Below are 26,652 nucleotides of genomic sequence, written 5' to 3' on the forward strand. Positions count from 1 at the left end.
TTGTGTTATGACTCACAATAAAATCTGTTTTAGGTCAATAAAAAAGTTCTGATTTTTCTTGTATCGCATTAGGAGAAGAATTTAGCTTCCTTACATGTCTTGGGTTTTTTAACTGCAGGCTTCTGAGATTGTTCTCTAGCGCTTCTTCCTACTTCCAAAATACAAATCTCTGTCTTCACCAGTTTTTGGCTTGGTTTCATTTATTCTTAATGTAAAAAGTGTTTATAGGATACTGAAATACAATGCTTTTGATAGGATTGTCTTAGAAATGTTCAGCAAATAGCTTTCAATAGCCTTGAAAGTGATTCTTTTCATAAATCAATTAATGACTTTTCAGGCTCAGAGGAAAAGCATTCGTAAATCCCAGTATATTACATTGCAGGGGAAGTTTAGTTTCGTGGTCAATTGAGCTGTAATTCTGTTTGCTTAAATTCTTTCATTTGCGTGGCTTTTTTCTGGGCACTCAATATAAATACTCTGTCAGCATTAAAAATGTCACTGTGACATTCTGTTATGCGTTTTGAAAGCACTCAAGTGATTGCCTGAAACCGCAGATACTAAATTGTGCTGTGATGCATTTTACTTATAAATCGATTGCTAACAGATTACTTCTGGATTGCAGTTAAACTATTCCAAGGAGACTTTGGAAGCAGCTGAAGAGCTGTAGATGAACAATAATTTGTAATAAGACATTTCCATTGTGGTTGAAAGCTGGACTAACTTTTGAGCTGTTAATATGTCTGAAAGAATCTTTTCCCCATTTTTCTATGAGCGAATACAAAGTGCTAGTAAACAGTGCAGCATTTTTTACTCTTTTTGCTTTTTCTGCTTTATTTGCTATAGGTCTTTAGATAGTGGAAACTTGGCATGAGTTTTTCTCTTCAATTTAGAGAGTGGAACATAATTTTATAATATAGCAGATAAACATATTGCCTTCCTTGGACACTGCAATACAATCAGATCCAAGTGAAATAGGATCTAGTTTGTCTACTGCTATAATCTGTCCTCTTTTCTACTTTAAAGGGCCTCTTGCTTGTTTAAGCACCAAATAAAATGACACTGGAGAACGCAGAACTGCCAGCAGTGGTGTGCATTGGACTGTCTGGTTTTGAGATTGAAATGAATGAGGGATCTGGAGATGGTGGAAGAATTGTGGGTGTGGGGCTTTATTAATGCAGCACGTATTCAGTAGTGTCTGCTGCAGAGGTAGACCAGAAGCTCTAATACCGCTGTTGCCTCTGTCTTGGTAATGTAATGTGCAGGTAAAAATTCTTCATAGTTTGTGAATGTTTAAAATAAAGAATTCTAGGCTTTGTTCTCATAATACAGTTCTGGGTGGTTTGGGTTTTGTTATGCTTTGAGCATGCTGACACTGCTAAGTATGGTTGTGTCCTTTCAAAAAGATATTTCCCCTTCTGGGGGGAGATTGGATTTCATTAGTAAATTAAATGAGCTAAGATGCAAACTTCACAATTTCCCATTAGAAAAATGACTTGAAGTAAAGCTTGTTAGTCTTGGTGGCTTTATGAGACATCCAGTAGGCGATGCTTAAACCTGAACCTGAGAATTGTTACTGCCAAGACTTAGGGAGGTTTTTTCCCCTCAGTAATTAACCTGTGACTTTTCTAGTAAAGCAATGACTATAAAAGCTGTAACATGAACAGCAAGAGGAATATGGAAGCTTTATGTGATTGTGTTAATATTTTAATTGAATGAAGTATTACTGGTATGTAGCTGAGGTAGCTGTCGGTGGTGTAATACCAGTATTTGTCAAAAAAAGTGCAGATTCATGTTACCCAAATATCTGATGCAGGTACTGTAGAGAATAGCTCTGCATCTTGTCAGGATTTACATCACTTGGGTATCAAAAGATGTTGGCTGTGTTTTACCTCTGGTTTCCTCCGTAGACTATAGCTCTTTGTAACAGCTTCACTACTTAGAGTTATTAATGTCCACTGGTACAGTTCTGTGTTTTAAGTAAATTGGACCATTTAGGCATCATTGGGCCATTGAACACTCTTAGCATTATGTGTTTAAATAACACACTGTTTATAGAAACTCCTACACTGATTAAGTTCTTGACTGTAATAAGCATTGTACTGCTACTCTCGAGGTGTGGGGAATACAAATCTTCACAGGTAAGTCTTCCAGCTGTGCTGCTTTCTGAGTTCTATCTTAATAGTGTCCTTGCTGGCAAACTTGACATACACAAGGGCTAGCACAGGTTAAGGATATCAAGTTGCGTGGACTGCAGGCTGTGGTTCTGAGCGATAGGAGGAGTTGTATACGCTGTCACTTTGTTGTGGGGTTTGTTTTTCCTGTTTGAATAGAGATAGGAGCTCAGTGCAGGGTGTTAGCGATTGAAATAGGGGTTCTGTGCAGACTGAAGCATGAAGTGATAGCCGGGAGCTGAGTTGGATGCTTGTCCACCTTTGGTTGTCCTGAATATTTGACAAGTTGTTAACACTAAGACAGAGTTAATTATCTGTTAATATTTTTGCTGAGACATTGAAATTGAAGAGATGTATGTGTTTAACACAGCTATTTTTGCTGTTCCTAACACGTTAAATACTCCTGCATTTGTGATGAGGGCGATAGAAAGTAGAGGAGTTATTTCTTTTGTTCTCTGAGAAGCAGCGTTGTCTTGAAGATGGGAAATATTACTAACAGAGTCCTGAATAATGTATAGGGGCAGTATGCTTCAGGAGACTCAACCAAGAGACAGAGTAAATCACTTAGTAGGTATAGCCATGACCCATAGCCATGCATATATTTGCATGTACAGGCAAACTGTAACCTACCTGTCTCTTCTAAGAATAAGCTTGCTTTCTACTGGATCAAAATAAATCCTGGAGAAAGCTTTCCTCCTGAGCAGGAATGAGAAAACCACAATATAAATGTCTCAACTGCAGAAGTTTAAAACCAAATTAATTTTTACCAGCAAACTTTTCAAGCTTCGGGAAAAAGATGTTCCATGCCATGTTTTTTTCTGTTCTCTCTAGAGAAGCAAATGAGTTTCTAGGTTATGAATAGAAAGGGTGTTAGCAAATACTTACTTGGTTATATGCCCTTTGGGGAGCCTGAGCTGTTACCCATGGGGTGCTGGACCTGATGACTACATACCTGTCATGAGGTTGTTTTGCTGTTAAGATTCATTAGAACATGAGCCAGATGATGCAGGGTATGAAATGTTTGCTTCTTTCTTGATGCACCTTCACATCTTGCTGTCCATGTGTGGTTGCTGGACTAAATTAACAGTTCAAGCTAATGAGGTGAAACACATAAGGTGTCCACTGAAAATTTGTGAATGCAGGTTTCTTCCTCCATTAGAAATACATAACTGCTTTCTTTGCTGAGTTTTTGTGTAAAAGGATTCAAAAGGAGGTAACCTGGTCTTTAGCAGCTCTCATTACTGTGAGGATTTCCTCCTCTTTCAGAATGAATCCTGTTATATGCACTACAGCATTGAATGAGTGTTGGTCCTCTTCTCCTTAGATGATTTTTATAGAATCATAGAATCATTTCATGTTTTATATTCATTAAAAGAGAATAGTTCGGATACCAAGCATTGATTTTTATGGTAATTTAGGAGCTCTTTCCTGATAGCAACACCTGTCAGGTATATTCTGGTTTGATTTAGTTTGAGATAGGCCATAATTATGGGAAGACTTGTCCCCATAACGCTTCCTATCTATTGAAGCTTATGTGGTCTGCTTTTCATATGAGGAAATCTCAGCTTGTATCGCCAGTGGGTGAATTCATTAATGATGGAGCACTTTTTGCTCTGGTTGAATAAATTGGCATCTCTCTGCTCCACTGCATAGAATCACTGAGTCCTGATCATACCATACAAATTACACTGTTCAGCTCCTAAAGATAATCTGTGATCTCTTAAGAAATAGCTTGAGGCAAGTAAAATTGCAGTTCCATTTAAAATTTAATATTAATGAAGCATTGCTTGCACGTAATTATCAGGCAGTGTTTTGTGCATCCTAAATACAGGTGCATTTTCGGTCTTAAATTCAATCTAAAGCAGACAGCAGCTCACTGAGACTGCTGGGGACTGAGCCTGTGAGGAGTCAGTGAAAGATCTATGCTTATTTAGACCTCTAAAATGAAAGATGACATTGGATATGAGAACTCCTTAAAATAAAAATACTAAAAAAGGGCAAGGAGAGAAGGTGAACACTGTAGAGGATGATGGTTTGAATGCCAAGAAGCTGAGGCTTGCTCAAAAGCAAGTGCGTATACACTGGCTACCCATAAACTGCAGCCTGGAAATGCGAGGGTTTATGACTCCAGAGGAACAGCAAGCCTGTCAACAGCAAGGACAAGGCACCAACTGTTTTACAATAGACCTTGATCCCTCTGTGAGAGGGACTATATAGTCTTGTATATGGTAGCAGAAGGCTGTGCTGCTTGTCCCAGCGGCTCCTTTCTGGCATTACAGCTGAATAAAGGCAGGTAATAGCTCTGCTTCTTCAAAGTTAACATGAGTGCTCTTCACTGCATGTCTGCAGAGCTCTTTTGAGCTCCTGCCTGCAGGGGTGCAACTTCTGAGCTTTGTGCAGGGCATTTGTGATACTTTCCTAGCACAAGTCAACTTAAACTTGTGTTGCTCCTGACACCTCATTGTCATAAACCCAAGTATTATCCATTGCTGAGGCCAGTTGTCCTTCTAAAGGTTGAAGCCTTCTGAAATCTTGACAAATACCTGCTCCCAGTATCAGGTTTTAGTTTGATGTTGCTAATGTAGTTATTGATCACTTCATTGTTGATTTACATTACCATCTTTGTAGATGAGGTTGTAGCATGTTCTCATGACAGTTCCCATCCATAACTTCAGCTTTAATTTTGTGAAGGGAGGAAATCTCTCACCGTGGTTTCCAGGATAGGTATTATAAGTATTAACTGTCTAAACTGACTTGAGTAGAGAGCACACAAAAAAGTGTTCCTGAAGTTATCTTACTTTCTCTCATGACAAGTATTGCAGCTCTAGAATATTCACCCTATGGAGATAACAGCAATCTCTTTCAAGAGGAAGAATAATAAGTCAAGGATTCTTCTGCTGTCAAGTTTGAGTAGGGAATAATAATTCTAGAGAAAAGCAGAAATTCTGGTTTCATTACTCAGCAAGCTTGACAGAAGGACTTTGTAAATCCCACTTTCCTTTTGAAGGCATCCTTTGAAGCTCAAGAGCTTCTGAAAACTGTCGATTGTGAGAGCTAATTTGACAAAATCAACAAAATGAGTGCTTTGATTTCTGGGATTAGATGTTACTGAATGATCTGGTTTCATGAATGCTCTTTACTGCTGGGAGAAAAGAAAAAAGTAAATCTCCTGTTGGTTTAATTGACTGTGTTGTTCCTTCTCTGTCATTCTACTTTCTCTGCAGCATTGTATGGAAATACAAATGGGCTGAAAGCTCTCCACACCCTCTTTGTCATCTTTTGCCTGATGTAAGGCAGTATGTTGCAGTCAGCCACTACCCCTGACCTCTTCCATTCCTTCCAGTATTGAGGCTGGTGATGTTTTTGGGAAGGGAGCACATTGCTGTTTAAGTTTTTCTTTAAAACTTGCCCTTGCTGTAACTTGGCAGAGGAGAGGCTCTAGTGTGCTGAGGCCCCTGGCTGCTGCTGATGTTGCCTTGCTGGTTTCTTGCAGTGCCCTGTATCTGTCAGTTGTCTTTTGTCTCATCTGGGCTGTTTGTGCTTTGGGTAAGGTCTGTCCCATCTTTCATGGTACCTCATGTAGTTAGACTTTGCTTTCCACTGCTGAAAGGGTACACTTAAATCAGTGGTGAGCTTAGCATGGTGCTCCCTTAAAAGTCAAAATCTAAGGGGATATTTGTTCACAATTTATAGCATTCTCTACCTTTGGACCAACCAATTTCAACTGTTCTTCTGTTCTCACACATAATACTGGTGTTCTTAGACTTTTCTAAACATGACTTTCTACCAGGCAGCACTTGTGAGCTTTCCATGGAGGGCTCCTGCCAGCGTCTGTGGCTCCCTACAGCCAGCCCAAACCTGCAATTCTGCAGTCAGCTGGACCGGCTCCAGCAGAGCTGTGGTGTTCCATTTGTGTAATTAATACAGCTCCTAAACGATGACTACATATCTAAATGGTAGACCGTTAATGGCTCCAGGGACTTCTCGTGGCTCATCCTTATAAGCAACTCTTTAAGTTCCAAAATAAATGCATGATGAAGCCTTTCTTGTGACTGCAGGGTGACCTTCTCATAAAAGGCTCTTCTCTGCCACAGCTGTGATCTCACTTTCTGTCAAACCTTCATATTTTAGTCTAACCCTATAAAACCAGGAAGTTAAATGCTTTTTGGCACGGGCACGTTTAGTTCTCTGTCATCTTTCAGCAGTATCTGCTTCTGCAAATAGCAGTGATCGATTTTTGTCTTTGGCTGCCTGTTATCCAGATCTTCAAGATATAGCAGTGTGATTCTTGTGTTGAATTAATAGCAGATCATCTTTGGAAAGATGACACTGATGTTAAGCACCAACATTAATGAAAAGAAATCAAGTCGTGCTGAGCTGATAATTGATTTGCTATAATGTCTTTCTGTCTCCAGAAGTGTTTCTGTTGGTCTTGCTGCATATGCACCCCTACTGAGTTCATAGCAGCAGCTACAGCTTCGGGCATCTTAAATCTGTATTCTGGCTGTTTATAATTCTATCTCCCCCCCCCCCCCCCCCCCCCCATTTTTTTGTCAGTTGGCAATCTCTATTTTAATCAGTTCAAACAAAAATGGTTGAGGATGCAGTGTCACACATTGATGTGTATAAATGTACTAAGATTAGTGACTAAATGTACTGAAATTGGTGACTAAAGGTTTCAAGTGCCTGAAGGAAGTGCAGAGTTAAAGGTGTCTGACAGGGGGTGTGAGGGATGTTAATGACAGCTTGGCAGGGACCTCTGAAGGGCATCAGTCTGCTTCCCTGTGCCGTGGCTGGGACCAAGTGCAGTGGTTGCTCACAGCCTTGCGTAGTCATTTCATCCTTGCTGTGTTGCACAACCATTCCTGTTGTGAAAATTTTCTTCAGCTGAGTTGCCCTTGCTACTGTTCAAATCCTTCCTCTCATCCTTTGCTTGGCGAGAGTAGGGCTCTGGTGGCCTGTTGGGGTGGGAGAACGCAGTGGAGCCTCTCCTGCCCTCCATATGCTGAACAAGCCCCCTTCCCTTCCACCCTCTCACTATGGCAGAGACCCCTTTGGTGTCATGACAGCCTTTTGCTGCAGCCCTCCACCAGCTTTTTTGGTCACTGGTAGGGGTGAAAATCCAGTTGTACTCTTCAGGGTTATGAACTCGCCACCACTGCTTCATGTGCTTCCTTCATCTGTTTCATTTCTGCATGAAAACAGACATTTCATTAAATAAAGCTTGGATTTGGCTATGCCTTTCAATAATTCAAGTTGCCAGGGGAGAGGAGCCTCAATCCATCTCACTGTTAGCAGTTTGATGCCAGTGCCAGCACGAGCTGCTCAGAACATGGAAAGGGATTGCAGGTCAGCTGAAGAGCAGCACAGAGGAATTCCAGCCACTCCAGCAGCAAGTCAGCTTCATGCAGGATCCAACTTAAAGACCTACATGCAAATGCATATAGCATGGGGAATAAACAACTGGAGTTTGAGATCCTTAGGGCAGCATGGAGGGTGCGCAGTAACCCTGAACTTCAGGAGAACAGACTTTGGCCTCTTCAGGAATGTACTTGGTAGAGTACCTTGGGACAAAGCCCTGGAGGGAAGAGGCGCCCAAGAAAGCTGGTTAATATTCAAGGATTGCCTCCTCCAAGCTGAGGAGTGGTGAATTCCTACAGAGAGGAAGTCAGGCAAAAATACCTGCATGAATAAGGGGCTCCAGGACAAACTCAAGCGCAAAAAGGAAGCCTGCAGAGGGTGGAAGCAAGAACAGGTAGCCTGGGAGGAATACAACCCAAACCATTCCATGATTCTAGGTTAATTCCGTGATGCTGCAATAGGTTGGTGTTCAGTTGGTGTAACCAGTTGTTTACAAATCCTGCAGTTGCTAACACACAAGATGGGGAAATGAGCATGGTTGTTTCAGTGCCACTGAATTAAGCTCTGGCTTGAGCAAACAGTCTTTAAGAAAAAGAACTGGAGCAAAACGCTTGCTTTCAGAGTCTCCTTGCTGCAAACCTTTGTTTTCAAAACATAGAGTACAAATGATAGAGATTTTCTGTCTTTTTTCCTAGAAAGCCTCAATTACTGAGACCTAGGCTGGCTGTGTATAGGTTAGCATCGGTAGTTATGAATTCCTCTATTGCTACAAAACTTGTTGGTGTTAAACATTGCTGTGATCGGCCATAGCCACTCGCCTCTTGCTTCCAGCAGGCTGGACAGCAGCAGAATCCAAGGGGTGCATTTACTTTGCTCTAAATAAATGTTTTATCACTTAGCAGTAATTGGATTGCTATTGTGTTTCAGTAATTGTTCCCAACAGCAAATCTGTTCTCGATTTTGTAGACATGTTCCCTGAGTGACCTTCACGCAGCTTGTTTTGAAGGTGTCTGTCGTGATCTAATTCTGGATGATGAGGGGTTGGGTTTTGTTTTTTAAAAGAAAGGGAGCTGCTGTCAGGGGTAGAATAATTTGTCTTTGCTCCAGTTGTTATGGTGTGGAAGTGTAAGCACTTCAGTTCATGCTTGAGCTTTTAGCTGACCCTGGAGAGGCAGCACGATGCAGTGCTGTTTCAAAATGCATCATGACATTTCGTGCTGTGTAGAACCACGCTTCTCTCAGTATCACAACCCAAATGCCCTGCCAAGGTTTCTTATACTTCATGGAAATTTGTTCTTTAATGTGCCTATAGACAAATAACCTCCTAAAGTATCTCGTAGCTGACCAAGGAATTCATACACTTGTCTGAGGATCAGTCAGAGTCTGTCAGGGAAGCTCTGGATCACTCAATGGCAATTTTATGTGCAAGAGTAATACTCGGTGATTAAATTTTAATGGATTTTCAGAGCAGCTAATATTTTTTCAAGAGGAAAGCAGTGCTGAATGTCCTTAGCGAGCAGTCTTGTGATAGCTTGCCTTCTCTACAAACTCTTGCAGGAGAGCCTGCATTATGCAAACTCCACAAGCCCATCAAAGGACAGCTCCATCCCCTGTGTGCTTATCTGAAGCTCTAAACTTTTGGTTGATTGCCTGCCTGATAGACTGTATTTATTTCAAATGTATGGCATTCACAGTGAACTGATTTCCACAGTCCACAATTAGGCTGTTCTGATGCCATTTTCTGTTAACTCTAGTCCTGCTCCTGCTTTCTGAAAATGATGGGTTTTGTATTGCCTAGGACATCCATTTCAAGTACGAGTAACCTCCTTCAGTATCTAGAGAAGCGTGTTTTATCAGAACAACAGCATTTTACTAGGTACTGTCACAGTGCTTACTTCCATTATGGTCACAGGTTTTGTGAAGCATTTTATCATAACGAGCAGCACAGTAGCATTAAGCTGTGAGTAGATTTTAGCTGCATTTGCAGCTGTTGTGGTGTTGTGGTGCAGCCTGTTAAAGCATGTTTGCTGTGCAAGGTTGCCTCTTCATTTAGATTGAGACTCTTTACAAGATACAAGCTGCATTCAAACACACAAGCCAGGCCAGGTTTAAGTGTGAGTAGTCTGGGCAGCATCTGATGAACCAGTTGTACTACTAAAGAAATCACATTTGGAGATAACAGAGAGGCTTGGGTTGGAAGGGACCTTAACCTCATCCAGCTCCAGCCCCTGCCATGGGCAGGGACACCTTCCTCTAGAGCAGGTTGCTCCAAGCCCCATCTGATCTGGCCTTGAAAACTGCCAGGGATGGGGCAGCCACAGCTTCTCTGGGCACCCTGTGCCAGCACCTCAGCACCCTCACAGGAAAGAATGTTTTCCAAATATCTAATCTCAATCTCCCCTCTGGCAGGTTAAAGCCATTCCCCCTCATTCTGTCCCTATAGGCCCTTGTCAAAAGTCCCTCTCCAGATTTCTTATTGGCCCTTTTAGGCACTGGAAGCTGCTCTCCAAAGTTATTTTGACTTCTTTGTCTCTCTTTGTACCATTACCCATTTCTTATTATCGCAAGTTTCTTAAATGCAGTCTGGAATTGAGTGGTTAATTTATATATCTGGCTTATTGGAGTAATCCTCTAAGAAAGCGTGTTCAGAGTACTGACTGACTGCTTATAAAAAGAGAACAAGAAGCTTTGCAAACTAATTAAGCCTTTCTACCCAGAAATGCAGACTACTTCTACCCAAGGGGAGTTATGTGGTATTTGTATGGTTGACATGCTTTTGAAAGCCTTGCTTGTGTACTGTTCTATTCATAAACATAAAGATGAGTTTCTGCTTGTAAAATAACGCTTCGTTAGTTTTGGATCTTTGTATATTTTGCAGTGTATGCAACCTGGCTGGGATGAAAAAACCCAGCCTCTCTAGTTGGTAGCACTTTAACTCTAGTATTCAGTGCATGAAGCTTGTTCACGTGGTAGCATGATTTGATGGATGGATTGTAGAGGCCAAGGCCTCCAGCATTGTAATCACTTGTGTGGTGGGCTTTAAGCTTCCTTTTTCCAGTTTTCTTAGTACACAGCCAGTTTTATGATTGAAAAAATAGTACTTTAGCCAGTACTTTATCAGAACTATGTGATTTAGTGTGTGCTAAAAAAAATAAAATCCCTTTTGGATATGATATAGAACTGAAAATATATTTTTCAAAACACTTGTTTGGTTTTATTTTTACTATTTCTAGGGAGAGATGAAACGATGCAGCCAGCCAGACCCTCATTCCTGGAATATTTTGAGCAGAAGGAGAAGGAGAATCAAATCAATAGCTTTGGGAAGAATGTGTCTGGCCAGACAAAGAATTCATCTGATTGGAAAGTACCACAGGATGGAGACTACGAATTTGTAAGTCTATACTTTGAAATTCAATCAGTGTGACAATCTTTAAGAGTTTTAGTCAGAGCTGCTATAAGATTATTTCTTGTTTTGACAGACTAATGGAAACTTGAGGAGATTCTAATTGCTAATGCTTTTAGATGTGGCATTTTGAAACACTCGTTTTCTTTAGGTATTTCTTGTTAATAGGAACCAGTCATTATCTGTATACTTGCCTTGTTTAAAAGCAAACAAAGGAACAAAAATGAGGGTACAAGCCATCTTCCTTTCCTTCCCAGTTATGCATTTAAAACAAAAAAAATACAGAATTCCAGATGGCAGTTGGAAAATGCAAATCCAGAATGTGTAGTGTTTGACAAAGAGCAGTGTTAGAACCATTGAATTTCCATGTTTTTCTCCAGCTTTGGCACTGGGCTTTGTTATGTTATATAAACATCAAACTTGTCTTCGTTCTTGCAGATCTTCTGTTTCAGTCTTTCTAACTAAGATTCATGTGGTCAGAATTTTCAGGAACTTTTCAGAAGTCCAGAGAAAGATTTGCTCTTCATAAATTTGATATCATTCTTTTTTGTGAGGGTGGAAAATTTCTGCTTGGGGTTCAGAATGCCAGAAGATTCATGCTGTCCTGAACGATGCTCCCTCCGCTGTATTTTCTTTCAATAACACTTCACTGCAAGCACTTTGTGTGTTGTGCACCTTTACGATGTCTGTTGGTGTTGCCCGTGATTCAGATTGTCACGCTGCATTCAGTAGCTGGAGAGGTTCACTCCACCTTTACAAAGCAGTGTGGAAAGCAAAATCCCGCTGCTAGTCACGACTCCAGGAGATGCTTTATTTTGAGGCTGGGATAAGAGCTGGAGCCTTTCATTCTTGTTGTGCAGGTTGTATAGACTACTGCTGTTATGTACGTTTTGTTGTCTGTGCTGCTGCCTCTCAAATTTTCTTATTTAATGACTGAAAAGGATGGGTGGCTGAAGGACCTGCTGCATTCTCTCTCCTGTAGCCTGTTGTGGTTTAACCCCAGCCAGCAACTAAACACCACGCAGCCGCTCACTCACTCCTTCCTCCCTGTCCCATGTGGAATGGGGAGGAGAATTAGAAGAAGGTAAAACCCCAGTGTTGAGATAAGAACAGTTTAATAATGGAAATGAAGTAAAATAATAATAGAAATAATAATAAGAATCATAGGAAAAGGAGAGAAGGAGGAATAGAATTCAGGAAACACAAGTGATGTACAACACAGTTGTTGACTATCTGATGACCGATGTCCCTGAGAAGCGATCAGTGGCTCCTGGAAACATCCTCGCAGTTTCTATGCTAACCATGACATGCTTGGTATGGAATATCCCTTTGGCTAGCTCGGGTCAGCTCTCCTGGCTGTGCTCCCTCTCAGCTTCTTGTGCCCCTCCTCACTGGCAGAGCATGAGAAACTGGAAAGTCCTTGATTTAGAGTAAGTGCTACTTAGCAACAATTAAAACATTGTGTTACCAACACTATTCTAACACTAATCCAAAACACAGCACTGCATCAGCTACTAGGAAGAAAATTAACTCTGTCCCAGCTGAAACCACGACATAGCCCTTCGCTCCATGTATCTTTAGCCTGAAGGCTTAAAGTCTCTGCATAAACATGTTTTGCATATGTAACCTGCAAGCTGCCTGTGTATCACAGGGTCTGGGCCAAACATGATTCCAGTCAAATCAGATACTTCATTTATCTCATTCACCTTACATGCTGTAACTTCATTTAATGATAAACAATTATCTTTCCAATGTGTGGTGTTTCCCAGGAAACCTCCTGGGTTTGGACTATCTTAGAAGTCCTTTGTAGTCTGCGGAAGATGGCCCAAGGGAAAATTTGCTGTAATTATTTCGCTTTCTAATTTGGTTGATAACAAGTTTACCAATTACCCTTATTTCCACTGAGTACGTTGTGTTCCACCCTCCATACCATGAGCGGTAGGTTCAGACTGCACCCAGCGAGCAGCATAAGCAGTGGGGATGACACAGGAAAGGTCGGTGCCATTCTAGCAAATGGGACTTAGACGTATTTTTAGAACATGTGAAGCAACTGTTTAACGTGCACGTGGCCTTGTTTTCTGATTTCCATTAGTACTGAAGTATTGCCCTGTGCATGGATTACCAGTGCTCTGGAAGCAGTAAGAGCAAGCAATAAAAGCTAGCAGTAACTCAGGCTTTGGGTCACCTTCGTTTAGTAATCTGTAGAAATTTCACTTCCCAGCTGTATTTATTCCTCCAGTTCAACTGTGTATGAATATCCCAGCCTGTCTTGCATGCAAATTTAGTAACAGAGCTACTTTCTTTTCTGTAGGACAAGAAAAATGTATGAAAGCAACCTTTATAAATACACGTGGGTATTTGTTTAGCTGTTATCTGAGGGTTCGCAGTAACTTCATGTTGTGTATTCAGAATTAAAACTGGGTATTTTTCCCCTTTGGCTAAAAATGTATCAATTTGATGGCTAGTTCTGGGTAAAAGTAATGTTTTTTAATGCTGTATTAATTGAAAGCCTCAATGAAATGAGCATTGTGGAATGAGAAAAAAAAAAAACATTCATTAGGTGCATCAAGTCCATCTGTCCTGGATACAACTGCAGCTATAACTTCCTTCTGCATTGTCAGAGTGGGCAGGTTTGAGCAGACTTGGTAGAATCTGCAGATTCCAAGTGGAGATGAGAACAGTGAGATGCTGGGTGAATACAAGTTCCTCCTGGGCCATAAGAAATGATTGAAATATTATTGCTTTGTTCTACTGCAGACTAGATAAATATGCCTTCTGTATTCTGTATTCTCTTCTGTATTCCACTCCCTCCAATATGACTCGCGCCTGGAGTCTCCTGTCTTCCGAAAAAAAAGGGCAATACTAAATTACCAAAGATTTTTGATCTCTTCCCCTGTGGGAAAACCATTTGACCTTTTCTTAACTGTTTCTCTGAAGCAGGCAAATAAGACACTCTTTATATCACAGTGGCAATGTCATGTTAGATGGGGGTTAGACTGTGTCAGCCCCATCCACTGCAGAGCTGAAAACCCCAGAGATCCTGTTCTGAAAGGTAATGAACTCCGATACTCCAGACATGGTGCTCTGGCTGTCCTGATTGTGGTCAGAGGTGGCATAAACCCAGTGTATTTCCAGCAGTGTATTTCCAGCCTTGGATTTCTGAGGTAGAAATTATTACTGACTGATTAGTCAATGCCTGATGGTGTTAATGTTCATCCCTACTCATGTATAAACAGGGATCTCTAAAGATTTAAGCCCTGCTTGATTAACAAAAAATGTTTTCAGGAACATTATGATTTATTGAAGATGGGGGAAAAAAAGACTAATTATTGTCAAAAATTCTTGCATTTAGGAAGAGTATAACAAACTCTAATATGAAAATGCCGCAGGGGTAGACTGTTAATGGGCAGGCTGCAGTGTATGTGTAATTCCTAATTGCCATAATCAGATCTCAGGATTTTTGGAGCTGAATTTCATTTTGCCAGTGAGCGTTAGTCACATACTGCTGCGCAGACTTAAATTAATAATGCCAGAAGATTTGTTTAGACAATGTCCTGCATTTTTTCACTTTAATCTTTCAGTAGTACTGTAATATACAGCAAAATTAATTGTGCAGCATATCCTGCCCTTAGACACAACAAACCCTTTGCTTATTCCTATTTTAAAAGCCTTTTAAATGCTTTGAGTGGGTTCTAATATCACTTGTGGCTAAAGCAGGATCACTTCTTTTCTTCTGGCTGTGCTTGAAAGGCCTTCAGTTCTTGCCAAACCTGTTGTAGCACGTTTCTGTGGATCATCCAGAATGCTGGGTATTATATCACTAATCATTTCATTGAAAGTCTATTTTGTTAGCAAATTAGCAGGTTCCAGCCATTCATGGCTTATGGTAGCTATGACAATACTGAAACCTTTTTGGTGTTATTTCATGCATGTGGTATTGCCTGTGGCAAAAATAGCGGCAGTAGACCCCTGTCAAGCTTGAATTTTGCTATCATGATGCAGCTGCTGGGTTTTTAATACCTGTAGTGTTGAGCTTAGGTTTTGCTGTAACTCTAATTCATAATTTCTCATGTATCAGTGAATCCATGCAAATTAACTATCCTAGGGGCTTGTTTTGGATGTGGAGTCAAATAGGACCTAACTTGTAACAGACACTAGAACAAGAGTACTGCAGGACATCAAGTCTTTCTGCAGGCTTTACACAAGGAGTTGAAGCTGTTTGCTCCAAGGCTTTTTTGATTGCAGTACCTGTGTATGTGCCAACCCTTCCTGGCCCGTGCAGCACAGCCTATCAAGAGCATAATTGGTACAGACACTTCTGCATTGTCTTCAGCTGCTCTTGCTATCTGTACTTCACTGGAAGACCACCAGGTGACAGCTGAGCTTTTGAAGGGAGGAATTGCCACTCACCTGCAGGACCTCACTGGAGAGCTGCAACCATCAGCAGTCATTTTCTGCACTGGCAATCTCCATCCTCCTGCTGCAACTCTGGGGAGGAGCCTGACATTCAGAAACAAGGTTCATGTCTCTTTCCTAAGAAGTACCCTGGTTCCTTTGGAAAGACCTTGATTTGCTTGCATCTGCTAAGTCTTGGTAAATGAGACCTTTCCTTTTTCCTACAGTTATCAACAGCCGGTAGTTTGGTTCTTTCCTTCTCCCTCCTTGGCTCAGCGAAGGGGATGTGCCTTCACAGGTTGAAGCAGAACTTTGGAGCAGTACTTTTTTCCTTACAGCATACATTCTTGAGAGTCTCAAGGTTTGCAGAAGGGAGTAGACAGGGCAAATTCCTCAGCTTTCTATGGAAGGACTGTGGGAGATGGTGGTTGTCATGGCCTTTGTTCACAGTTCAGTGTGCTGCGAGGGAGCCTGTTCCAGCTCTTGTGTTTCCATGCTCCAAGCGCTATTCTCTGCACTAGCTCATCTTTTTAGCTCCCTTTGAGAAGTGTCTCGTTGGCTGCTGATGGGAATTTCTTTGGACAGGAAAGATTGGTGTGATTTCCCCCAGTTCCAAAACAGACTTTAACACTTTTCAGTGCACAGTGTCATCTGTTTCTCTACTGCTGTGGAAGAGCATCCTGCAGGCAGTAGAACTGTTGCCTCTCAGATTTTTACAGAGCAAAAGAAGGAAGATGAGCAGGAGGTGTTAATTGTCTCTAATTGGGGGGAAGAATGAAGGTGCTGATCTGCTGCCACTTTCGCCAGGGCTGCACAGTTAGAGCCCTCTTGTACAAGCAACAGTTTTTGTCTCCACCTCACCATCTGCCAGAGATGGGCAGAGGAAGGACTTTGCTGAGTTCCAGGAGCAGGAGGGAGGGCTGGGTTTGATCCCACAGCTACAGATCTCTTTCCAATAACCAGTTTTCTAGCCTCTTGCTTCCAAAGTGTGTGGGCCCCAGCTTGCTGACCTCCCTGCGGATTGTACTCCTTAAAATTGACTGGGTTTGAAATGAGGCATTTTTGTTTCCAAAGTGTCTGTAGACTGCTTATTGTGGTCTTTGGGTTTGTTTAGGAGCTCTTGCTCCAGACAGAGTTCTTCTTTACACAGAGCCCTGCCAGGGGCTCCTTGGAACAGCATACTGTAGGAATTGGATGGTTCATCAGCCAGGGGGACAGGGGAGCGATAGAACCATATTTCACAATTGCAGTTAGTTCAAATAAGAGACAAAAGCAATAGTCTGACAAACTGTTGAAGCAAAACATCTAGAAAACACGTAAATTTTAATAAAGTTCAGCTTCCTGAAGTATATTCACATCTTTTAGAGTTACTGACTTGTACATACTGCAAGAGCTGGTACTGCAACTGCAGCCTCTTTTAAGTAACTTTGAATAGCTCTACGTCCAAGTATAATGGAAATGAAAGCAAGCTTTCCTCTAACCTGAGCAGAGGTATAGTTCTTTGAAGTAGTAAAGGGAAATAGAAGTTTCTGTTTACTGAGTCAGTGTTTCGTTATCCTGCTCTCATGTGGGGTATACTGGGTTTTATTAACATTACATCTATGCTTTTACTTAGTAGTTTGAAATATTACATTGGAAACAAAGATTTTAAAATAGGTAAATAAGTAAAAACACTTCTGGTATCATTACCATCCTCCAGAGAAGGAAAGTGTGTTAGCCTAATGGTGTCTTTGGAACGTTTGGTTGAGCAAATGGCTGCTGGTTTGTAGTGAAATCCTGAATGTGAATCCTTCTTCTTAAAGTTAAACGCATTGGGTATTGGTGTGATAGCAAGAGACTGAAGTTCTTACTGAGGAGATTATAGAAAGCTTAATTCTTTCAAAGCAAGTCAAATCGCATTAGGATCTTACTGTATTTGTGAGTCTGGTGGCAGACACCAGCCTGACAGTGCCTGTAGATCAGAGTCTGCTTCTGCAGATCAGGTGTGGTCCAGGCAGAAGAATGCCAGCCCCAACAGATCCCTGCAGGCTGGAGTCCTAGCCAGCACAGCGCAGGGACTCGATGCAGTGATTGATGCTCCATAGGCTGCTCAGCCCTGCCATGAGTCTGCAGAAGCTGTGGCTGGTATCACGGTTCACAGTGTTAAGTCTCTTCCTTCACACTGCTGCTTCCCCTACGCCACTATAGAACAACTACAGTTCAATACAGGTGTCACAGCATATTTCTTCTCTCAGCTCAAGACTGTGATGAAGAATGGCTGTGTACTGGAACCATCCGTTTCCTTCACTGGAAATGATTTATGGGGATGAACTGTTAGAGGGCAGGTGATTTATTGCTAATCAATAACAGTAAACACATTCTGCTTTACAATGACCAGGGTGTCTAATTTATTGTATTCTGTCTGTGAAGGTGTCGTTTGTCTTGTGAACAGCTTATTGTCTCCAGTAGCTGCAACATTCAATGTCTTCTCTGAACATTCATTTGGATAGCATTTATTAGCAATCTAATAGTGATGCTTTATAGCTTTACTAGCTTTTGTCCTTGTAAAAGTCCAATCGATTAGAAACTTGGGAATATTTTCTGTATAGTTGCAGTCTTTGGAAATGATGGCAGACTAAATAATTGGCTCTCATTCTGCTGGAACTGGTCTTTGGGTCTTTTTTAGCAGTAGGAGGAAGGCATGCTGAGGATACATGGATAAGGCAGATGCTAGAAGAAAAGTACTTGCATTACATGAGTAAGCTGCTGTTGTGTGACTTTTTATAGTTCATCATTTTATAGTGTTTCCCGATTCTACTGTGATCCTCAGAGCTTTATCTTCTTTTTACTTCTGTCTTTTAAGCAGCTTGGTAAAGGTGTCAGATGCAGGCCTCTGCACTAAGCTCTCTGTTCCTCCTTTCTCCCATCCAAATTACACAAGTGAATAATCGGAGCTGGTTACTTAAGACTCCAGAAAGTCTCTCTGCATGGGCAGGAGCAAAAAAAAACTTTATTAGAATGTGCATATTTGCCAGTCATTTAAATGGGATTATTTGAAGATCAAATATTCTTGAGACTTCTGTTGAATTTATGAAACTGGGAATACATTCTTTATTTTCTAAGAGAGCAATTTGCTCTGACCCGTGTGTGATGAAAGAAGAATGATTGTTCCAAAACTTCATTTCAATGTGCATAGTTTTGCATAGAAGGGAAAAAAAAAAAGCTTGGTGAAAGTAAAGCTTTTTTAAATAACATTTTTTATGAGACCAAGCCAAACACTTTGAGTGAATCTTCAGGGATTTCTCTGGCCAAAAGTTTCTTCCCTTCATCTGTCATGAGCTCTCCTTTTTCCCAGCAGTGGATGGACTAAAAATTGCTTGTCAGGCACCGATTTCTTCCAGTAGTTTTACTTTGATCATAAAGAGGGCTTATTTGCCAGGGCATTCATCAGTTTGAGAGATAAAGCCAGATCTCGGGTGGCTGATAGATGGCCCTGTCTGGATCCTATGCAACTAGGGCAGATTCTTAGTTGGGAAGCAAGTAAATGTGAGGAGATACTCCTTTGTGCTGCGCTGAATCTAGAATAAAGCTTGCTTTCAATGGGAGAGCATTAAGGCCATGGGGGGGATGTCAAAACCACATTCAAATAAAAAGACTGTTTTTTTCTGACAACAGAAGGCAGTCCAGAATAGAGCCTTTTCAAACCTGAAACCGTACCCCCATGGTATCTCCTGCTAATTGAGGGAGATCTTGAAGTACTGTGTAGTACCTAGGCATAATTTCCACTGTGAAGTATGATTTATAAAGAGAGACAGGTTTTGTGATGTTTTATACATTGGTTTTAAATGTCACCTGCCTTGATTCATAACATTCATGTCCCTTAAATGGATTTCCTATTTTTTTTCCTTCAGCCATCTGCCAAGAATTTTTAAAGCCCTGCTAATTGTTTGTGTTTCTTCTAAGCATTACCCTTGCAGCATATTTAGTATGTTCTTCCCAGCAGATACTTTTAATTTGTGACATCTTTATGAAAGAAAATGGTTCCTTTTGTCACTTTGTAATCAAACATACAGTCATTTTAAAAACAAGCCCAGGAACAGCTTGCTTATCTCGCTTATTGTTTGTTAAGTGGCCTTGAATCTTTTGTAACATTTGCATGATGAAGACACTCTGAACCTTCCTGCAAACCTCATCAAATTCATAGCTGCTTCAAACCACTGATGTGATTTGCAGCAAGCTCCATGTATGTAGGTTTTACAAATGTTTCTAAATTCCCTTTACAACAACAATAAACCCCCCCTTGAAGATACCACATTTGGTTTTTAAAATCGTTAGCAATAGTTGAAATTCAAAAAGGGAGTTCAGTAGCTTCACTCTTATATCTGCTGTGGAAAAGAATAGATTTCTGCTCTCTTCGGTTTGGTAACAGGGTCATTGCTCACCACCTGCTTTCACTTTGGCACACACTGACATTGATTGCAAAGCACTTACTGCCACAACCTGCTGTCAGATTTTCATTTTTTGCTATATTTTTGTATATAGCAGGCCTTCTGTGACATAAGGCTTTTAAAGGAAACTTTCAGTGAGTGGGAAGTAAAATTGAGTTGCTTTTGTGTTGAATTGCTTAGATCATAACCCTTAATGGAGACTGAAATAATGTAATCTGGAATCAGCTTCATAATGAGAGTGCTCGGACTTGTAAATTCCACATCCTGGACTATCTTCGAGGCCCCTTTCCTACTGTTGCGTTTAATCGGCTGAGACATTGACTGAAAGTTTTGTGGATGAGCTAACTAACAGAACTTCACCCAGGGTCTTTGATCGTGGGATTTGTTCCACCACCACTGTATGTTTAAGGTCAGGCTGCAACGTGCGTTTCTGCTTTGGAAGAAAGGGAAGAGGAATTAATAATTGAAGGTGATACATTGGAAAAATCTCCGAGCGTGCTGAATTCTTTAGAAACCCTGTTTGAGCCTTGTTATGCCTTGAGATCTGTTTTCAAGGCTGGGTGTGTTCTTGGCACAATGTCTTCCTTAAAGAAAGAACACTGCTGCTGAGATAAGATCTGTTTGAAATGCTTCTAAAATCTTCCTGCAACTCATCTGTCAGCACAAATGTTTGTAAAGGGTAATGTAGCTTAAAATGACAGTCTCCTCCAGGTTTTTCTCATCTGTAGCAAAAAGTGCTGTTTTGGGGACCCTTTGCATCAGGAGCCTGATGGGGCTGCTCTGGATGGCCTCTTGGAGTCTTTAGACCATAAGGGGAAAGCCTGGGGATAAAGTCTCCATGAAGCCTCTGTGAATACTGTCCAATGGGCAGGGTCTCATCTGGACAAGTGCTTGAAATAAGGTACTGTGGAGGAGCAAAGTTCTACTTTTTCAGTAGAAAAAGTAGTGTTTTATTCAGATAAGTGATCCTGAATAAATAAATTTGTTAATACTTGCGTAAAGCCCTTAGGAGCAAGGGAGAGAGGAAGACGGGGTATACCGGATTGGAAGGAAGCTCCATTACAGACCCACGTACCCCTCCTAGCAGAACTCAGTTAAACTTCTCAGACTTACAGGGGATTTTATTTGATTTAAAGGAATCAGCATTTTCTGACAGATTGCTTTTCTTAAAGAAAGATTAAAACCCCACACTGGTCAGCTGTGTACTTTACGGTTGAATGGTGCAACTGCCAGATCTTCAAAGCCCAATGCCATGATTTATTTTAGCATGTCCAGAGGTATTTTGGTACTCTTACTTAAGAAAATTAAAAGCGTAATCACTTAAATGGGGGCAAAAAACCTTTGCTGTGTTTTTCCTTAATCGAATCTCTGGCAAGGAAGTGTTTTTTATAAGCAAGTGATGTTCCTTTTTTGCTCTTTTTTACTTTTCTTGTCCAGACAGGCTGACCTTTTAGTTTGGTTTCTAATTCAGTTGCTGAAAAAAGCCCCAGTGAGATAAGTTGTCGTTGTGATTCCAGGATTAGTCAGCCAGTTTCTAAATCCCCAAAGGATTTTTAAGATTTGGGCTCCCTGAAGTTCAGTGCTGCAGAATAAAACTGACACAACTTGTCATTTCCTTTGTTTAGATTAAGCGTGTACAGTACTTGGGATGATTCTGTGAGTGAATAATGTTATTCATACTCATAATTGATACTAAGGCTAAAAAAGGAAATCTAGTCTTGGAGCTTGGAAGATTAAAATGCATTGCTCTTTCAATTACTGCATTTTTAAAATGACCACTTACATCAATGAGTAGAGCTTCGGGTGGGTTTTATTCCTTAATATAACCTCTGTACAATGCTGAGAGTAATAACAGTATGCTGAGAGTAATAACAGAGGTGATATGGTTGTGCTGGCCATAACACCAAAACTTTCTTGAGCCTTACAGTAAGGATTACTAAAGTGCAATTCTTGGCTTAGAGCAGCTCAGGGATGCCAGCGTTATTGGTGGAAGCTATGGTCTTCCTGCAGTTGTGCAGCCTCTTCTGCTCTGTGGGTAACCGCTCTGCATAATCACTGCATAGTTATGTCTGGGTAGCCAGAGTAGCCAGGCAGATCGGGATGTTTGCTATAATCCTCTGAAACTGGTTCCAGTATTGGGGAATTTTCTGGTATCTTGCCAGCAGCAAAGCTTTCCCCTCGACCTGCTGTCAAGACATGGGGGGAAACCTCCAGACTGTGGGGAGGGTGAGAAAGCAAAGCGACACCACCTCTTAGCTGGTGAAGGAGCAGTTGTGTGTGTCTTCCATAGTGGTCATAGGAATTAGCTACTGAAAGTACCCTTGAGTTCTTGCTGAATGAGCAGGATCAGACATGATGGGTGCAAACATAGCCTGAAACAAGAGATAGTTGAGTAATAAAACTATGGCTGATCTGGCTAAAGAGCAGTGACCTCAACAGCCACTGGTGAGTGAGGTTCCATCAGTGGTACCGGTGCTGTGAGCAGCAGCGTCCCAAATGCAGGGGCAGCTTCCCATGCAACCCCATCAGGCTGTGCCTGTGTGGCAGCTTGAGAGAAGCCTTCCCAAGCTAGCAAGATGCTAAGCTGAAAAGAGGGGTCTTGGCAGTAGATCTTCCTGCAGAGGCAGGACAGAGGGAAGTTTCCAGTACACGTGATCTCCATGGTGTGTCTGGCATGAAAGAAAATGGCACACATTGCCTTCCAGTAATTCTGCAGGAATAGTACAGATACAGTGGTCTGGTATCATACAGCTTTATTTTAATCAAATAAGCAGAGCTACGTAGAAAATATCTAGGATCTTTGCTAGTCTTGTGGCAGTAAGATGTTTCAGTAGCCATAAACCTCTGCATTTCTGAAAGTAAGGCAAAGCTAACCCAAAAACATCATCTGAGAAGGCCTGGGTCTCCTCTGCTATAACTCTCTATTAAGATATTTATTTCCAATTCAGCTAGAGATCAAACACTGAATGTGTGTTAGTGTCCATCTGTCCTCCACAAAAAGTGATGTTGTGCTTGTAGTCCTTTATGTATTTCAGCTGCTTGACTTGCACTGACTTAAGAGTCAGCTCTAGAGCATGTGATGATCTAGTTGAAAGTTGAGTGTTCTTTCTTTGTGGGAAGTCGCCTGCTGTCAAGATGAGGTGGCCTGAAACAACTGTCTCCAGATGTACACTGAGCACAGCCCCTGTTGGCTTTCTCTGGGAAGTTCTAGCCACATTGCTGTTTTGACTTGGGCTGGGTGCTGCAGCCCGTGGTGTGTTTTGCTAGCACATTTCCTAAATAATTAAGATGCATTAAAAGCAGAAGCTTGTGCTGCCGAGACTTATTTTTCAAGTCCTTTGAAAGATTAATATCTGTATATTTAATCTTGCATGAAATCCCATAGTGAGCGCATTTCATCCACTGCTTTCATAACAGTGAGGAACTTCAGACATGCTGAAATGCTAGAAGGAGAATTAGAGTTTGTGTCGGCACTGGGGTTCGTTCTGGTTTACTGTAGCCCCTCTGTAGCGTGGCTGCATAACAGATTGGTAGAGTTGTAGGGACCTGACAGTCATGATGAAAAAGTGGGTGGTAAGTGCCTCTGCGTTCTTAGATTCTGGCATCCCTTGCATTTCACATCTTACAGTGAATAAATAGTTAATGCCTGCTCATGCATTACATCAAGGCCTCCTTATGCTAGAAACATTGAAGAGAACAAGGCACTTAATTTTTAGATCAGTGATTGAAAGTCTGCCAAATGGTATTGAGCCAGCATTTCAGGAAAAAATAGAATCCCAGAATCATAAAATGGCTTGGGTTGGAAAGCATCTTAAGGTTATCCAGTTCCAGCCCTTCTGCTGCGGGCAGGCACGCCTCACCCTAGACCATGTTGCCCAAGGTTCTGTCCAACATGGCCTTGAGCACTGCCGGGTATGCGGCATTTACCACTTCTTTGGGCAACCTGTTCCAGGGCCTCACCACCCTCACAGCAAAGAACTTCTTCCTTTTGTATCTAACCTGAACTTCCCCTGTTTTAAGTTTGAACCTATCACCTCTTGTCCTGTCGCTACAGTTCCTGATAAAGAGTCCCTTCTCTGTCATCCTTGTAGGCCTCCTTCAGATACTGGAAGGCTGCTAATGCTAAGGAAATGCCAAGAAAATGCTAAATGCTAAGGAAAAAAATGGCTTGCTATTGCAACATCAATTTATATCGGCATTTTCAAGACCTAAAGTCTGGTGCACTACTTAGCATGAGAAATCACCCTCTACATTTAATTTTGGCCAGAGAAATTGAATGCTTTTTTTGCTGGTTTAAAAAAAGTGCATAGTACTATTCAGTAATCTGTTCCCTCAGAGTATATTTGATAGGAGCATTTAATTGTTACTGTGTTTAACCAGTCTTTCAAGTTACAGAAGGCTAATTCCAGAATAATCTCAGTTCTTACACTTGTCAGAGCTCGCATTCATGAATCCCTGAGATTTGACACCTCTCCTTAGCTTATGGTCTTCTATGGCACCCATGCACTCCCGCATGCTGCAGGCTGAATTATGTTCCGAGGTGGTTGCTACAAATAGTTGCAGCAAGTGGCATCCAATGGGTGACTGCCTCCCAAAAATAAAACTCTGCTTGAGGAGGTGATAGAAGAAAAGTTCAGAAGTTGAGGTGGAAGCGCATCAAGCTGATCTGCAGGATCGTGGCGAGGAACTACAAGTATGCCCTTGGTTTTATTGGAAGGGAAACATCTTGATAGCATTGCTGATAGCCAAGGTCAAGTGAAGTGAGAGTTTAATCAATCTCTTCTGTCAAGAGCCTTGCATCCCAAAGGACGTCCGAACACTTAATAGACTACTTGTAGGAATTCTGCTGTGCTTATCTCTGGTACGTAGCCACTTCTGGTGTTAAACGTGATCAGTTGCCTTCTGTGAGTGGCTCAGATGTGTTTCCATACAGTTGTAGTCCCAGTTTGGTTGGTTCGATTTGGTTTTGTTTTTCCAAAGTTGCTTCTTGCTACTTTTCATCATCTCTAGCAGCAAATTCCTATTTGGCATTTAGTGTTTAGCATAGCTTAGGTAATTTGGTTTGGATAAAAACCGTTCTCAAGTCATGTTTAGATTTTGCTTGTCTAAATACACACAACTAGATGAAAAGTTGTGCTCCTTACTAATATGACTCAAGATGCCTTCAGTTTCTTTGGGGGGCTTTGATCACTGGGCATGCAGTCAAGAACTGACAGATTGCAGCATAAAACTAGGCAGAAAAGGAAGATAAAACAACAAAAGCTATGCTAAATAGACAATGAATTTGTTTTGTCTTTAGTTCCCATCTAACTCATGTCTTTTCTACTAAAAATTTATTTCCCAGTGTAGCGTGGGAAGCTGCAATTTTATTACTTCTGTATTTTAGTCTTCAAACTCCCACTGCCCCTTATGAAGTGATAATTGTTGAAGCCAGTTTTTCCAAAGGCTATTTAAAACCTGAAAGTTTGACATCAAGTTATGTTAAGCAGTAAGTGCCACCTGGAATACTTGAGTGAAAGGCAGACAGACTGCTGCAGCTGGGTGTTCCCCTTCTAAAAAGCCACAGGCTACTGGTGGTAAAGGTGGGAGGATATTCAGAGAACACTCTGTGTGAGTATGTGGAAGACAAGTGTTTGAACTCAGATATTGTGGTAAAGGGGTATGACTGGAGGGCTGAGGAAGGAGAGAACAACTTCCTAATTTTATTTGCAGGATCTGCAGTACATCAAGACTTGAAAATCTCCTCCTTCTGCAAAACTGTTCAAATCCTTCCACTGTGAGGAAAATAACCTCATCTCACCCATGTCATATATATTCCAGTTTTGTTCCAGAAGCCAGGATCCATCTGCACATTTGAAAGATGACTGTAGAGCAACTGCTTCCCCTCGCTGGAAACAGGGTTTGCGTTTGCCACAAGCTTCAGGACTTCAAGATAGTATTTAAAATCAAAGCCCAGATAGCATGAAACATTGCAAAGGTGCAAAGAAAAAAGGCTTTGTGCTAAATCTAGGGATCAGATTCAGTGTCAGCAAGTAAGAGGAAAGTTGCAGGAGGAACATGTTTTTTGCTTGCCCCAAGATAATATTTTTGATTCCTGTGCAGCTGGTAAGTTAGTGCTCTGCCGAAAGTCTTTGTTGGGCGAGAAATGTGTGAAAGCTGCTGGGAAACAGCTCCGTTTCTATTTGATGCTCATAATTCATGCAGCAAGAGGATTTTGCTGGCAGTGTTTTTTGGTAGAGAAGCAAATAAGAATGATAGCTGAAGTGACTTGGGGATTACTGGGCATTGTATTAATGCCAGTAGTTCAGATTGGTCTGGGGCAGTGGTGACCTTGTACTGCTGAAGGGCCATTGAGGGACTGGAGGAGTATGGTAGGTTCCAAACTGGTCAATCTATAGACCCTGTCGTAGGAAAACCAGGCATGGGTGCTCTTCAGTGTATGGGCTATGGGTACAAGAGAACTAAAATCATTTGCATTAGCCTCTAATTCAGAAATTTTTCACTTATTTTTGGTTTGCTTTTCCTGGGGACAGCGAAGGGCTGAGCTCATTCTTTAGGCTTTGTGTTTTGCAGTAGATCTTGTGTGAAACATAAATCTGGCATGGTCTGTTTAATAATACTGTGGCAGGTTTTTAGACTGCCTCTTGCTCAGGACAGACGTGCATTGGTATCAATTTCAGACCATGGTGCCCTTGAGTATCGAATCTGTGGCTCTCTCTAACATGTCTGCAGAGAGCCTTTATTTATTCTCCTTTTGCTGCTTCGATTTTTGCATTCAGTAGAATATCGTGTTGCAGTGACATTTTACCTGACTATAACAAATGCTTTCTCCCTATTTTTAAAACACTGATCTGAAACGATGGCAACTCAGAAGTTGCTGAGGTGAACGTGGTTC

At 41.4% G+C, this 26,652-nt stretch overlaps 1 protein-coding gene across 1 annotated transcript in view; it reads left to right on the forward strand.

Annotated features, from left to right (window-relative positions):
- Positions 1 to 26,652, forward strand: part of STK4 (serine/threonine kinase 4) — a 50,035-nt gene that overhangs the window by 16,260 nt on the left and 7,123 nt on the right. The window contains exon 10 of the mRNA XM_062642238.1: positions 10,766 to 10,923. Coding sequence (XP_062498222.1) covers positions 10,766 to 10,923 — 158 coding nt within the window. The remainder of the gene's footprint in view (positions 1 to 10,765; positions 10,924 to 26,652) is intronic.

This window comes from Pezoporus occidentalis, unplaced genomic scaffold, assembly GCF_034315485.1.
Source record: "Pezoporus occidentalis ecotype Australia unplaced genomic scaffold, CSIRO_AGI_Poc_V1 ctg70, whole genome shotgun sequence".
Lineage (NCBI taxonomy): Eukaryota > Metazoa > Chordata > Aves > Psittaciformes > Psittacidae > Pezoporus > Pezoporus occidentalis.